The 11256-nt window shown below is 39.5% G+C and overlaps 1 protein-coding gene across 2 annotated transcripts; it reads right to left on the reverse strand.

Moving 5' to 3' along the window:
• Positions 1–6069: 6069 nt before the first annotated feature.
• On the reverse strand, positions 6070–11048 carry LOC129780581 (protein ABHD18). Of its 2 annotated transcripts, XM_055789000.1 has the most exons (5): positions 10551–11048; positions 8017–8284; positions 7834–7946; positions 7409–7724; positions 6070–7339 (listed from the first exon to the last, which is right to left on the reverse strand). In XM_055789000.1, the coding sequence occupies exons 1-5, from the start codon at positions 10640–10642 to the stop codon at positions 6554–6556; spliced, it is 1575 nt and encodes a 524-aa protein (XP_055644975.1). In that variant the 5' UTR covers positions 10643–11048; the 3' UTR covers positions 6070–6553. The 2 variants fall into 2 exon arrangements, with proteins under 2 accessions (XP_055644975.1, XP_055644974.1); XM_055788999.1 differs by having other exon boundaries at positions 6070–7724; positions 10551–11043.
• Between the last annotated feature and the right edge of the window lie 208 nt (positions 11049–11256).

An 11256-nucleotide genomic window follows, 5' to 3' on the forward strand; every position in this document is an offset into this window, starting at 1 on the left:
TACCACTCGGTAAGTTCCCCGTTACCCAACACCTAGAATCCACTTAAGAATCGTGATAAGGCGCGGCACTAATTTCCTTCATAAACGCTAAGCTCCGTTACAAGCACTAATTATCGTAACATGCTCTGAGAAATGAGTGAGAAATGTGAGCTGAGGGAGAGATGTGATATTGCACTGGTCTTTTTTTACGCGGGTACCGCGTAATTTCGTTTTTCTCGAGTTGATGTAAATGTTACATAGGACCTTTTCAAAAGTTACGGCGCAGGGATCAATTCACTGATTAAATCGGTACCAAAGAATCGATCTTTGAAAAATCGAATGCCTTTTTTTCCAATTTATTTACTTGTCCTATACCAGTGTTGTCTTTTCATTAAACATGGAATGAACCTTTCATATTTCTATCCAAACATTTGATTCTCAAAATGAATGTCACAGAAAAAAAAACTTGAAAGCCCAGAAAAAATGTATTTTTTAAGGGGATTCATCTTGAACCGTCATTAAATCATTTAATCAAATAAATTAATTAAAAATTATTATTAGAAATTCAACCACTAATATCTATATAGAACTCCGCCGACGATAATCCCGTTTAATTCCATTCCACACTTATATAGATAAATAAACATAAATAAATTGGAAAAGGTATCGATTCAGCGAAGATCGATTCTTTGGTTCCGTAAACCGGAGGCAAATTGACCACTATTTTCAGAAAAATGTGAAAATTTTCTATTTGTTTCGTTAGATTTATACCCCATTATTTTTAAAATCAGTACTGGTGCTAAGGTCAAAAAAAGTAATCGATTATTCCTTGACAATCCCACCAAACACACAGCAGAACCTTCCTAGCCGTTATTGAGGGCTTGGCCAAGGCGCCTAGAAGTATATCCTAAGGTGGGCCAACTTGCTAAAACCACTCTTCAGCCATCTTGGAAGTCTACTGTGTTTTGTTTGTAAACAAAACACAATACGCTAGTGCCGAAGCTCGCTCATGATCAGTCTGTCTCTTTCACGCTACAAGCAAATAATTCCCCTTCTGCTTTCTTCCGTACTGTTTTCATATACCGCTCCCCTAACCAACTTAGTGACGAAACGACCTCACCTAGTACCATAGACCCGTCTTGGGCTTGGCCACCGTCTGAGCCGCTTCAGCGGGCTTCGACCACGACCGTTTGCGCTTCACGTTGTCGTAAGTGACCCACTTTTCATCGCCAGTCACCATCCGCTTCAGAAACGGGTCGATTTTGTTGCGATTCAGCAGCGATTCACATGCGTCGATACGGTCAAAGATGTTTTTTTGCGTCAACGTGTGTGGCACCCATACATCGAGCTTCTTTGTGAATCCAAGCTTCTTCAAATGGTTAATAACGGTTTGATGACTTATCCCCAGCTCTTGGCCGATGATACGGCTGCTACTATGCCGGCCTTCTCGGCTAATTCAGCGATTTTGTCGCAATTTTCGACGACAGGCCTTCCGGAGGCGGAGTGTGGCGCATCTTCGACGACCTCTACACCAGAACGAAAACGTTGAAACCATCGTTGTGCGGTGGAAATGGAAACTGTATCGGGTCAATAAACTGCACAAATTTTATTGGCAGCTTGAGATGCATTTTTGCCTTTGTCATAGTAGTACTGTAAAATATGTCGGATTTTCTCTTTATTTTGCTCCATATTTGCGACACTATAACTCACGAACAACTTAACCAAACAAAACACTGTCAAGGACTATATTATAGCGCGCAAAAATACCTTCCCAACAAGCTATAAGTGCGATTCACATACAACATACACGTCACGTTCACGTCCCGTCACGTCACGATACGTCAATGATTCTACCATGCAATTCTCATGAAAACATTCACATACACCAGCAACGTAACGACCCGTCAGCATACGTTCAACGAAAACGACCGGCAGGGTTTGTAGAAAAGAATAAAGTGCGATTCACAAACAACATCCACGTCACGTCTACGTTCCGTCACGTCACGTTACGTCAGTTATTCTACCATGCATTTCTTATGGAAACATTCACATACACCGGCAACGTAACGACCCGTCAGCATTCGTTCAACGAAAACGACCGGCAGGATTTGTAGAAAAGAATAATTGACGGAGACGGACGGCTCGTTTGGTTTTTGTCTGGGCTTTGTGTCTCGGCTTTTGTTTTGATTTGGTTGTACAGTAATTTATATCTAATTCGACATTAAGCTAATTGAACAGATCTGTGATGTAATACGTTTAATTGGAAATTTTTACCTGTTATTGGACATTTTTGTAAACATTGAGTTCGGAGCCCAAATTATGGCCCCACATTGAAAGTCACCACCAGTTGCGAATGTCTAATTACTGGTCAAAATCGACTCCAATGCGACACTGAATGGTGCCTCAGCATATCGCATGATAAGTAACTTACTGTACTTTTTATGCCAACATATCTCTGAGCTCCAAATTTCGGAGTGAAAATCATTCGCGAATAGCTGAGAGAAATATTCTATTTATCATTATTGTTGAATAAGGGTCGGACTACGGGGTTTAAGTAGTTAAATAATTGAATTCAATGATTTTCATTGAATTTTTCAAAATTTAGAACTGATTCTAGGCATGCTGATTTGAAAGAGGGCATTGCAATTTAAAATTGTTGTAGGTGGCGACACCATGAATAACATTACATAAATAATTCGTTTGACATTTGACGTGACGGTGCTGGTGGAAGCATTGACTGCATGTGTGAATTGGTGGAGACGTTGACGGAACGTAGACGTTCTTCTCCGTAACGTTCTATGTGAATCGCACATAATTGACGGAGACGGACGGCTCGTTTGGTTTTTGTCTGGGCTTTGTGTCTCGGCTTTTGTTTTGATTTGGTTATACAGTAATTTACATCTACATCGACATTAAGCTAATTGAACAGATCTGTGATGCAACACGTTTAATTAGACATTTTTACCTCTAGTTGGACCTTTTTGTAAACATTGAGTTCGGGGCCCAAATTATGGCCCCACATTGATAGTCGCCACCAGTCGCAAATGTCCAATTACTGGTCAAAACCGACTCCAATGCGACACTGAGTGGTACCTCAGCATATCGCTTTATAAGTAACTTACTGTACTTTTTATGCCAACATATCTCATAGCTCCAAATTTCGGAGTGAAAATCATTCGCGACTAGTTGAAAGAATTATTCTATTTATTATTATTATTGCATAAGGGTCGGACTACGGGGTTTAAGCATTTAAATAATTGAATTCAATGATTCTCATTGAATTTTTCAAAATTTAGAACTGATTCTAGGCATGCTGATTTGAAAGAGGACATTGCAATTTAAAATTGTTGTAGATGGCGACACCATGAATAAAATTAAATAAATCATTCGTTTGGCATTTGACGTGACGGTGCTGGTGGAAGCATTGACTGCATGTGTGAATTGGTGGAGACGTTAACGGAACGTAGACGTTCTTCTCCGTAACGTGCTATGTGAATCACACAATAGTATGACTCGATACAATGAATACAACTAGAACTACGCGCTTACAACGACAACCTCGCGGAAATACCGCAGGACTTTTTTAACAGCCTAATATAATTTTCTATAGATTTTTTTCTGTACAGTTTTTCATGCAAAATTACGTGTAAAACCATTTCTTTTGTATTACTTTTCTTGAAAAGTAACAATTTTTTAAAGTATTGGAATCTTTCAATTTCTAGGATTTAATATTTAAATTTGCGAAAGATGATCCATGCACCACTAGTCGTCATAATTTCCTATGATCCTCTTATCTCTCCACACTAATAATCTTTTGTTTACACCGAGTACCGTTATCTATTATCCATAGAAACTGCGTATTAATTCATGATCAAATTTACTAGACATCAAAATTCGTACATACGACATACGACCGCAAATGGTTAATGAATTTCAGAATGGTCGATAAGGATTTGAAAAATAATAAAATATTTTGATACGCTTTCAATACCCATACTATGGCGAAAAAGGTTACGTATTGCGCTACAGACTAAAGGTGAATCGGAAATTCAGAGTGAAGATGAATCGGCATTTGCTGTGATCGATTGTGACAGGGCCCGGAGTGGGCGAAGATCTCTACTCAACGAAAAAAAATAAAGGACCAGAATACAACATCGAACATTTTGAGTAGGTTTTGAAACGCTTTAACTGTAATAAAACGATACATTTGTCAAAGCAATGACTGGGTCCTTTATAGAACATTTCAAAACTGTCCATCGATTTGTTGTGCGATCGTTATGTCATTAAATATTCATAATCCAAAATAAAAGGATGATTTTTCATTAGATCTAGAATATCTCTGTGAAAAAAAATCTACTGGAATTTCATTTGAATCGAAAGGAATCGAATCAATCAGGTTAATTGGATTATTACTGGCGAAGATGTTAGTGGATTTCCAGCTTTCTGAAACAAAACTGTGAACTTAATTTAACATTATTGTATCTATGTATTCTATGTGATATCAACACATCTTATTACAATTGTTGAAAAAATCCTGAACTAAAATTTTATATGAAAATAATTTTAAATCCATTTATTTTTATTCGATTGGCGTTTGCAATCACAATTAGTAAAGCTCAAGATTGATCTTTGAAGTTGGGTAGTTTATGTTTAGATGCGGATTGTTCCTCACCTGGTCAACTGTACATTACGAGTTTCCGTGATGGCAAACTAGATAGAAAAACAATGGAAAAACAAAAAAAAAGTTTACTCACAAAAATTTTAAAATTAAATGAAACATGTACTTTGTTATGCTACTCATTTCTCTACCGTACAACTAATAAAACTTGAAATAAAATGCATGAAATAAAACAGCTAGTAAAACTAGAAATAAAATAAACTTAAATGGAATTTAGGCGCAATTCAGTTATTTCCTTAGTTATTTTAATTAGAAAGAGAAGAATGTCCACGTGGACAAAGGGGGGTAGGGGTATGAAAATGTCCACGCTTGTCCAAGGAGGGGGAGAAGGGAGTCTTAAATCGTGCTTTTACTGTCCACGTGGTATGGACAGCCCCTAGGATTCCTCGCAGGATTCCTCTTCCCAGGCAGAGCCTTCAATATGATGCGCACGCCGTCACAGCTACTCTCGTGGGACCTGTGTTGTTTTCCAGAAGCTTCCTCAGCGTCGAAAATCGTCACCACGTACAAAAAGTTGACAAAACAGTTACGAAAATTATGTTTTTATCAGATGTAAACAACCAGCTGTCAAAACCGAGGGGTGCATCGATGGAGAAAATATGATAAAACAAGTTTACGCAAGTGGATTATTTTTATGCCCTATTATTGAAGTCAAATATATATATATATATATATATATATATATATATATATATATATATATATATATATATATATATATATTTTGATTAAGTTGGATAGTTTCCTTTGGCAAGCGATGTTTGGATACCCATCCGGAAGCTTTCTTGGCGATTTACAATTAAAATCACTGCTGGAGAATCGCGCGGAGCGCTTCATTTTTAATTTTAGGTTTCGATTTCTATGCTCGTGATTTTCTATGCTGGATAGAAAAAGGCGGCCATCTTAGCAATCCCTTGGATTATGGTACCCTTTCAGGAACAAGTAATTTTTTGCTATAAATTAACAATACTGAAACGGCAAAACGTTCTACTAATAACCTACATTTACGTAGCATTGCCTGAAATACCGAAATGTTTGAAAAAACTTTTAATATTGGAATACTATGATTTCATATTGGGGTAGATTTTTTGTGACCATCTGTGTAAAATCGTTAAAATGAAGTTATTCGATTAACCTTTGATAGTAGATATTGCAAAAATATCACCAGCTCGCATCAAAACGACGAAAAAATGGGGGAGTCTGGTAAATAGGAACACAAATGCACCTATTCTTAGCCCAAATTCTTCCGTCAATGTCTTATTGAACCGCGAAATTTTTTTTTATGGTAATTGGAATACTCACACTCGTTTGACACAATAGAAGACGATGTGGGAAACGAGTTTTCAGGCACGTACAACACGAAACCGCTTTCTTTCCAATCTTTCTTTTTAATCTAATAAACACAAAGTAGATTTCCAGAAGGTAGCTGCTTTAGAGCTACCTAAAAGCTTATGTTTTATTACTGAAAATAAATGTAAATTGTACAATCGTTCTAAAAACTAGTGTTATGCGTAGCGTGAGTTTCAACGTGTTTGATTCAAAAATACTGCTTTACAAACAAGTGTCTCCCGTCGACATCACTTCCATGATCAAGCTTCCGCCAATAAACTTCCAGCAGTGGAAGTAAACGTGAAGCAGCACCCTGTTATGCATTAGCTTTCCTCGGGAAACATCAACCCTTAATATCTCGTAATGACTGGTTTACAGGTTTAATCTACAACTATCAAGTGCATTTTTTATGTTGCAGCCATCGACCGCTATGCGGTATGGGTTCAGGCTCATTTTTCGGATTTTGCTGTATTTTTTTTTTGTTTGTTTGGTTCAATTCAAATGTTTTGTCACAGCCTATACAGCCGGGAATGGTCCCATTCTGGTGCACAAACAATTCATCGCACCTCAGTCGGTTTTATCTAGGTTGAGCTCCTGTACTCGTTCGTGCTCCGGGATCCACTTCTTGCGCGCCCGCTCGAATGCCTCGATAATGCACGAACGGAACAGTTTCTGATGAAGCACATAAGCGCTGACATGACCAGCATCCAGATACCGAATTTCCGCTCCAGGCCAGATGTCTTCCAGACTGGTGCAACCTTCGCGAGGAATGTAGGCGTCATCTTTGGCGCAGACGGCAATGATCAGCGATGTGTCATACGGAACGGAAAAGTTTTTCAAGTGGGTGCATTCATCCATCATGCCGCGCATGAATTGCAATGCTTCGCGTTCCCACCAGCGAGTTTTGGTGATATCGATCGGCTCCCTTTTCTCGGTGGGAACTAATTCTGTCCCAGTTTTGCTGCTATTTTTGTTGCCGTTACTGTTCCAGCTAATGTACTCCATTATCTTGGTTCCAAGCGATTTGGACGGGGATGTTTCAGGGGAATCTTCTGCTTTAACTTCCAAAATCATGGTATTGTCGTCAGTCTTATTTTCTTCTTTGTAATTTTTCAGAGCGATCTGTATCTTCAGGTTTAGCTCGTCTATTTCCGCCTGGGTTAGCTCACACTTGACATTCGAGAGCAACTTGTTGAGCAATGGTTCCGACAGATTCAGTACATTCCGTCGGTTGATTTCAATTCGCTTCTGTTCGCGTTCCGGAGTTGTATCGCGCACAACTGTGAGATTCACGCCACTGCGCGCGTTTTCACAAATCAATTCGGTCGTTTCGCTGATATCCTGCTTGAGTTCCTGCACCGATTGGTTAAAGTTTTGAATAAAATGCTGACCGGCCACGAAGGCATCATCCACTATGGTTACCATTTTGGACAGCCGCTCGCGGAAGTTGCCATCGGCAAAGTACTGCGTCTCGAGCACATCCCAGTTGATCGAGTGGCTCATGACACCCTCGGTGAAGACCGCCGAGGCGGTGGACCAGCTTAGGCAGGGTACCAGCACTAGTGGTTTTGGCCAGTTGGTGGCCGCCAGTGATGCCATGTGACCACCCATCGAGAGACCGGTGATTCCGAGCGGGCCGTAACCATTGCGTTCGCACCAGTTCAGAAGCACTAGTGACTCGAGCACCAGGCAGCCACCCATCACGAAGATGTCCGAGACGTTGTGCAGGCTAGACGCCCTGAAAGTAGACATTTGTTCGGTTAGTTTCTCTGTTGAACTAATCACTGTTAGTAGGTGTTCGAAGAAGTGTTCGTTGAATTATCCATTCAACTACTGCACCTACTTACCTCTGATCCTTCGGTTTGCGCATCCCATAGAACGGATTCTCCAGAATAATCGCCCCAAGATTGGCCTCCTTTAGTAGTGGCTTTGCAATAAGATTGCGTCGCTTCCAGTAGTACTAAAATCGATGGGTCAATTAAACTCACAAAATACTACGAACCACAACATCGTGTATATTTATAACTTACGTGATCTCCGGTGCCGGCGAGATGGATGCACATTGGCTTGAACCGCTCATCGTTCCACTTGAGCGGCAGCAGCATTTGGAAGTGGGCATTCTGGACCACATCCGGTACCAGTCCGGGCAGATAAATTTCCAACGGAGTCTTGAATTTCCCTTCCAAGATTTTGCAATCGGAAGTTACTTCTTCTTTGGTGATCTCAACAGGATAATCATTTGGCACCAACTTGGAGCAGGCTGCTCGATTTGAAATGATTTTGCGGAATTCAAATAGTCTGGAATGGAGATGGGTATATATGATTTCCGTGTCATTCCAATAACAATAGGGCGCTTGCAGCGTGCATATGTATTAGTGATCTGTTGGGCAGGCAAAAGTGATCGCTGCATAGGATTTATATGGATCGACAAGATTGAGCTTTGTTGAAATAATTCTTTTAGCGAAATAGTCATAGAAATTACGCGCTACTCTATATTAATAACATGCGAATATATGTTTCTTTACATGACAATATTTACTTCTAGAGTCAAATATACAAGGAAAAAAATTGAAATTTCTGTTATGGCTATAATCCATATCAACGGAAGCAGATTGATTATTCAAAAAGTATCACAGAAAAAGAGCAAACTGCACATTACGATTGTATATCCGGATTAGGTGAAGTGTATTCCCATTTAGGCTTTATACTTTTTGCCCTGGAAGGCTGGCCTCGTGGACAAGTTAACTATAATGAACATTCGTGTGCAGATATCTTTAATCAGTGGTTAGTTCCGCCAAAAAAGCAGATGATTACGTTGAAATTAAGAACATAGTCAGTCAGAAAGATCGACCAACCCTTAGTTATGATTTCCGGGAACCTGAATGCTCTGCGGAGAAGTTAAATATGTTCATACAAAAAAAATGATCGCAAACGGAGAAAATGCATTGATGGCTAATAATTCATGGAAAATACAAGGAAGCATTCGAACGTGAGTTCGAGCCTCTGTGGCTTTAATCTAGGTGTGAACATGTTGATAATCCTTTTCGATTCAAATCTAGTGGGAAAGTCGCTCAATGAATATCGCGAAATAGGTGCCAGTAAATTAAATAATATGCGTCACACAAAAACTCTTGTTCATGAAATAGCTTGTCTAACTGTTAGTTCTAAGGAAAATTTCGCGCTAGTAGAAAGACCGCAACTATGTTTAAATTATCTACAACAGGGGTTCTCAAAGTAGTCGATATCGACCCCTTGGGGTCGATATTAGTTTCCCAGGGGTCGACATAAACGAAAACTGATTTTGGTGGTCGATCTCTATTTATTAACACAAGTTTTCATTTGAAACTTTCAAGTTACTGTACCTGTTGCGTGACGTGAATAAACTTGTTATAAGAATGACAAATATTTTAATAGAAAGTATTATTGTTGTAATTTGTGTTTATAATTATTAATTTCACCTGATATTTACTGAATTTTATGTCTATTTATTGATGAGAAAATGATGTCAAGTTTACTCACTTAACCAACCGCAATTTTTTGAATTGGTAAATATTTTGAATGAATTAGATAAAGATAGAATTATTAAAGAACTTTGGCTATAGGGGGTCGATGGCATCACTTCATTCTGGAAAAGGGGTCTCTCGCCGAAAATAGTTTGAGTATCCCTGATCCACAAGAACGCCGATTGATAATAAAGCCGCTTCTGCTGCATAGAAACTACGAGCGTAAACAAAGCGATGTGCCCAACACAAGCTCTGCATGTATGTGTAGCAAGAGCCCTATTCCTAATTCCATACCAATGTGTTTGTGTAATCAACTGGATGACCTGAAAGCTGAGTCAAAACATCGTTTGTTTGTGTTAGAATCTTGTTTTGGAACAGAAGTGAAAAATTAGAACACCTCCTCCTACTGATTGACACACCCCCATTCTTGGCTCACACAGATGCACCCTTCGTGCAGATTCTTCAAGGCTCAACTACGTCGTTGTTTATTTGCACGGTACAACAGTCCTTGGAATGTTTTACAATAAACTGTAAATAAACGCATTGAGAAAATTTCTATCGTAGCATATGTGCAAAGTGCAATTTACTTCCCAGCTCAGTGCTATGTAGGGGATGGCGGTTCTAAGAATAACTGGGTCGGTCGATTTGTGATTAATCGTTCGAAGTGAATGGCGTGTGTACCTCATGATGGTCTTCGTTGTGATACGGAGTTTTCTTTGTGTTGTATGCTAAAATACACCACAACCACCGGGTTGAATGCAATTATTATATAACCCAAAATAATCATTTTGACCGTTCTCATAAATCGTAAAATGACCGGCCAAAGTCTATTTCCACAATCCAAGTGCAGGGAACACGTAATACATTCAACACATGATTCCTATTCGTGGGACACAAATGGTTAGCGATTAGCGGGGCTTATCAATTAGCTGTCGCCTTGGTTGGTAGAATTTTCACCCCTGGTGGTAACTTTTGATAAGAAATGAACTCACAATCTTGGAAACCCTCATATCAAATTGTTTCACTTCAGTGCGTAGCTTTCTTTGTTCTTCCCAACATACCTCTCGAGATTCTCCGGTTTGCCCCAGCCCTTACAGAAGAATTTTGTCAGCAGCAGAGATCTGTAGAGTCCATCCAGGCGGGAGGGTGGCATCGTTCACTCACTCGGAGCACTGCAACTGGTCGAAAAGACTCAACCAAAAATAAAACCTCGAATGTGGTCCGATGCTTTTTCTTTGCTGGTCACTTGCGATTTCACGGATTACTTCACACACTACGCACACTCAAACTTATAATTTATCCAATTGGGTGATATTGCGTCGCATGTTTTTTTTCTCTTCCTACTGTTGTATCCTTTTCACTTGTTTTGCTTGTTACCTTGAACCATAAAAGTATTAGATATTTCTCAATGCGATAAATAATAAAAGCATTTGTTTGTTCGTGTTGACTATATGATAAGAGTCCTTTCTCTTCTAAGAAGTGTTTTGTTAATTTCGTTTGTTGTGATGTGTTCACTGTTTGAGTTGTAGCTTGTGACTGGTCGCGAGTACCGTTGGTGCCTTAAATAACACTGTACAAACAAGCAGCGGATGATACGTACCGACACACGGGCTTTGCCAGTGTGTATGTTATATCGTGCCGGCTCCCGCGTACCCTGGCTGTTGCTGTTTACAGAAATCGTTCGATATCACTTCTAATCAAAGCGCAGGGACAGTCAAAACAAGTGATGTTTTGCTCCAACCAACACCGAGTAATGTGAACCTTTAG

The sequence above is a fragment of the Toxorhynchites rutilus genome, chromosome 3 (genome assembly GCF_029784135.1).
Source record: "Toxorhynchites rutilus septentrionalis strain SRP chromosome 3, ASM2978413v1, whole genome shotgun sequence".
Taxonomy (NCBI): domain Eukaryota; kingdom Metazoa; phylum Arthropoda; class Insecta; order Diptera; family Culicidae; genus Toxorhynchites; species Toxorhynchites rutilus.